This window comes from Cebus imitator, unplaced genomic scaffold (assembly GCF_001604975.1).
Source record: "Cebus imitator isolate Cc_AM_T3 unplaced genomic scaffold, Cebus_imitator-1.0 Scaffold169, whole genome shotgun sequence".
In the NCBI taxonomy this organism is placed as follows: domain Eukaryota; kingdom Metazoa; phylum Chordata; class Mammalia; order Primates; family Cebidae; genus Cebus; species Cebus imitator.
Window position 1 is genome coordinate 2,888,759 of NW_016107484.1, and position 4,422 is coordinate 2,893,180.

Genomic DNA, 4,422 nt, shown 5'->3' on the forward strand with positions numbered 1-4,422 from the left:
CTCCCTGTCTCTCTGTCTCCCTGTCTCTCTCTCTCTCCCTGTCTCTGTCTCCTCCCTGTCTCTGTCTCTCTCCCTGTCTCTGTCTCATCCCTGTCTCTGTCTCCTCCCTGTCTCTGTCTCTCTCCCTGTCTCTGTCTCCTCCCTGCCTCTGTCTCCTCCCTGTCTCTGTCTCATCCCTGTCTCTGTCTCTCTTCCTGTCTCTCTGTCTCCTCTCTGTCTCTGTCCCTCTCCTTGTCTCTGTCTCTCTCCCTGTCTCGGTCTCTCTCCCTGTCTCTGTCTCCCCCCTGTCTCTTTCCCTGTCTCTGTCTCTCTCCCTGTCTCTGCCTCCTCCCTGTCTCTGTCTCTCTCCCTGTCTCTGTCTCCTCCCTGTCTCTCTCCCTGTCTCTGTCTCTTCCCTGTCTCTGTCTCCTCCCTGTCTCTGTCTCTCTCTCTGTCTCACTGTCTCTCTCCCTGTCTCTGTCTCCTCCCTGTCTCTGTCTCCTCCCTGTCTCTGTCTCTCTCTCTGTCTCACTGTCTCTTTCCCTGTCTCTGTCTCCTCCCTGTCTCTGTCTCTCTCCCTGTCTCTCTCCCTGTCTCTCTGTCTCTCTCCCTGTCTCTCTCCCTGTCTCTCTGTCTCTCTCCCTGTCTCTGTCTCCTCCCTGTCTCTGTCTCCTCCCTTTCTCTGTCTCTCTCCCTGTATCTCTGTCTCTCTCCCTGTCTCTCTGTCTCTCTCCCTGTCTCTGTCTCCTCCCTGTCTCTGTCTCTCTCCCTGTCTCTCTGTCTCTCTCCCTGTCTCTGTTTCTCTCCCTGTCTCTGTCTCCTCCCTGTCTCTCTCCCTGTCTCGGTCTCTCTCCCTGTCTCTGCCTCCTCCCTGTCTCTGTCTCCTCCCGGTCTCTGTCTCTGTCCTTGTGCACGTGTCTCCCTTCTCTGTCCCTCCATCCCCCTCATTCTTCTCTGACTCACCCCAGCCTCCTGCCAGCGCGCACATGCCTGGCCTCCCCCACGCTGCTTCCATGCACTCCGGGGCCCCTGCCTCCTGCCCTTCCCTGCTCCGTTTCCTCCCCCTCCTGCTTTGCCGTGTCTGCACTGTTCTTCCGCTTCCGTCTTTCCTCACGGTGTTCTCTGTGAGACTCCTGCGGCTTTCATTGACCTTGCCTGGCAGTGGGAAGTCCCAGGCCGGTTCCTTCTCCGGCCTTTGCCCCAGCACCGCTGTTCTGTCTCCTGTTCTGTTGGGAGTTCCAGTTCTCCAGAGGGCCAGGGACAGTGGATATCTGAGTTCTGGAGGAGCGGAGTGACAGTCTAGTCTCATCAAAGCCACAGAAAAGAGTTACGGGGCAGCATAGCCTGGGAAGAGCCCGGGTGCAGGCAAGCCAGCCCTCCCAGGCAGTCAGCACAGCCAGTCGTGCAGGCTCCCAGGGCCCTGCTTCTTCATCTCGGACACGGGAAAGAAGATGGTGGCGGTGGTGGTGGTGATGACACTGCCGGCAGCCATTGTTTATAGTCAGAGGGATCAGCCGAGGGTGTGATTAAAACACAGATGCTCAGGCTCCACCCTGACCCGCTGGTCCAGACTCCCCTGGGGCGACCTGGGTTTGTATTTTAATGCTGCCTGCTCCCCACCGTAATTCAGCTGCGTTCCAGGTGCCTGGTCTGGAACGTGAGAGGGGAACCTGTCCCCACCCTCGGGGACACTCCCACCCAGGAGTGCGATTTGTGTTGGGACCTGGCTTCCTTTGTTTCCATGCGGAGTCAGCTCCAGGGATCGTGTTTTGGTTGAGCTGTTTTTTCCAGAGCTCTCTTTCAGGCTGACCCACGTGTGTCTTGGTTTCTTGCCAGGTCATTTGCTAAGCCTCCGAAGCAGGTGCAGACGGTCTGCGAATGCATCCTCATCATGAAAGGGTACAAAGAGCTCAACTGGAAAACCGCCAAGGGCATGATGTCTGACCCGAATTTCCTGAGGTCTCTGATGGAGATTGATTTTGATTCGATCACACAGAGCCAAGTGAAAAACATCAAAGGTGAGTGTAGCCGTGTGTGGGAATCACCAGGGTGGATCTCGGTCTGGCATCTCAGTCTCTGGGACAGGGAAAGAAGGCAAGGAGGCTTGTCACAGGAGGCCCTCCCCTTGCAGTCAGATGGTATCAGATGGAACAGGCGACTATTGGTCACCAGGAAAACAGCAGCCCCATGGCGTGACCCAGGGAGCGTGGCTGGGGATGGGCAGCGGCAGCCAAGCCCACCTTGTTCAGTTCAGCACTAGTCCTAGCTCTCCCTGTCGGGAAACAAGATCATCTCGTTGGAACTGAGCCCGGCCTTGTCTTCTGCGCGTCTCATCCAGTGCGCGTGCAGGAGCCCAGAGCTGCTCTGACCTTGGCTTCCCTGCTTTCTCTTCTTGTCAGTATCAAGTCTTCTGGAGGTCCCTGGGGAGTGGGCATGGTGGGGGGCAGCATCACTGACGGCCAGCCTCTCCCCCGTCTTTGGCTATAGCACTGAGTTCCCTTTGAGCCCAGTTCCTGACCCTGCCCAGTGCTCAGCCAGGCGGTGATGGTGGAATGTGTTACTCTTTGCAAAAAGCAATACAAGTTCACACTGTGTTCGATGGCTTATTTGGACTCTTATCATCAAACATTTTTTCTTAGTCCCTTAAAAACAAAAGCAAATTTAACACAAATGACCCCAACCACTAGAAAAATGCAAGGCATTCGCTCTGTCTGAATCTTCATTGGATGGACTTCTACTTACGTGAAATTAGTCCCGGGGTGAGGGTGCGGGTGAAGGTGACACAGGTAATGGCCTGTGAATTCTAGTTAGCCACCTGGGTGCCCAGTTGGGAGTCTCCATTGTGTCCTGGGTTCCCGGCGTGACACCCGCGTCCCAGGTAGCAGTAAACCATGCACCTCGCCCACATCTGAAACATCCACTTATGCAGAGCCCGTTCTGGTTTGGCACCAGCTGAAGGAGAGCTGTGTGCATTCTGCTCACAGGGTCCCTGAGGAAGAAGAAACAAGTTACGCTTACTTTGTCCACGGGCAATTTGTTCCCTATTTTATGTTCTCAAGATGAAGCTTGCACTCATAAAAATGATTGCATGTTTCACATTAGGCCTCTTGAAGACTCTCAATACCACAACTGAAGAAATGGAAGCTGTCAGCAAAGCCGGGCTGGGGATGCTGAAATTCGTCGAAGCTGTAATGGGCTACTGTGATGTTTTCAGAGAAATCAAGCCCAAAAGAGAGAAGGTATTGCCCAACTGTAGGACTGCCACAGTACTGCCAGCAGACCCGCTTAGAGTCAGAATTAACATGTACACACCTTTGCTGAAAAGATTCTCCCAAGGTTCTGACTTTAAACTTATGCAGTTTAAGTGGGGCGTGGTGGCTCACACCTGTGATCCCAGGACTTTGGGAGGCTGAGGTGGGCGAATCACTTGAGGTCAGGAGTTCAAGACCACCCTGGCCAACATGTTGAAACCCCATCTCTACTAAAAACACAAAAGAAAAAAATTAGCTGGGCGTGGTGGTGGGCGCCTGTCATCCTGGTTACTGGGGAAGCTGAGGCGGGAGAATCTCCAGAAGGCTGCAGTGAGCTGAGATGGCGCCATTGCACTCCAGCCTGGGAAACAGAGGAAGACTCCATCTCAAAAAAAAAAAAAAAAAATGCAGTTTAAACATTCCTCCCGCCCCCTAATAAATGGTAATCCTGAAACACAACTATCATTTAGGCATCGTGCAGGTGGTAGACAAAACCGAGGTCTGATTTTCAACCTGTATGTGAGAGTGTAGCATAAAAGATGTTTAGGCCAGGTGCGGTGACTCTTGCCTATAATCCCAGCACTTTGGAAGCCCAGGTGGGAGGTTCGCTGGAGCGCAGGAGTTTGAGAGCAGCTTGGGCAACATAGTGAGACCCTGTCTCTACAAAAAAAATTTAAAAACTTAGCCGAGCATGGTGGCACACACCTGCACTGCCAGCCACTTGGGAGGCTGCAGTGAACCGTGATTGTACCACTGCACTCCAGCCTGGGCGACACAGTGAGACCCTGTCTCAAAAAAAAAAAAAGATGTTTAAAGTTGTTTCTCTAGGGTCAAGGCAGAGTTTTTCAGTGGCAGCACTGTTAAAGCGCTGCGTGGGGTCTGTCCTGGGCGCTGCAGTGGTTTAGTCTCACCCCACTGGATGCCAGCAGCACCCTCCCTCCAAGCTGTGACATCCAGAAATGTCTCCAGAAATTACCGAATGTCCCCTGGGGACAAAACTTGTCCTAGTTGAAAGCAGCAGGGCCAAAGTAACATGTAGATCACAAAATACAAAGTGAGTAAGGCTGATTTGATAATTTGGAGTCATATTGTGACCTTGCTTTATAGCTCAGTTTTATTATTCAGAAAACTTAGAACTAATAGAAATACTGTTATTGTCTGTGGTATATTCTTCTGAGGTTTTTTTTTTTTT

General features: G+C 52.7%; 1 protein-coding gene across 1 annotated transcript in view; it reads left to right on the forward strand.

The window, feature by feature from the left end:
- The window catches only part of DNAH10 (dynein axonemal heavy chain 10), a 177,268-nt gene that overhangs the window by 149,411 nt on the left and 23,435 nt on the right, over window positions 1-4,422 (forward strand). The window contains exons 57-58 of the mRNA XM_037744185.1: window positions 1,816-1,997; window positions 3,082-3,218. Of these exons, the coding sequence (XP_037600113.1) occupies window positions 1,816-1,997; window positions 3,082-3,218 (319 nt within the window). The remainder of the gene's footprint in view (window positions 1-1,815; window positions 1,998-3,081; window positions 3,219-4,422) is intronic.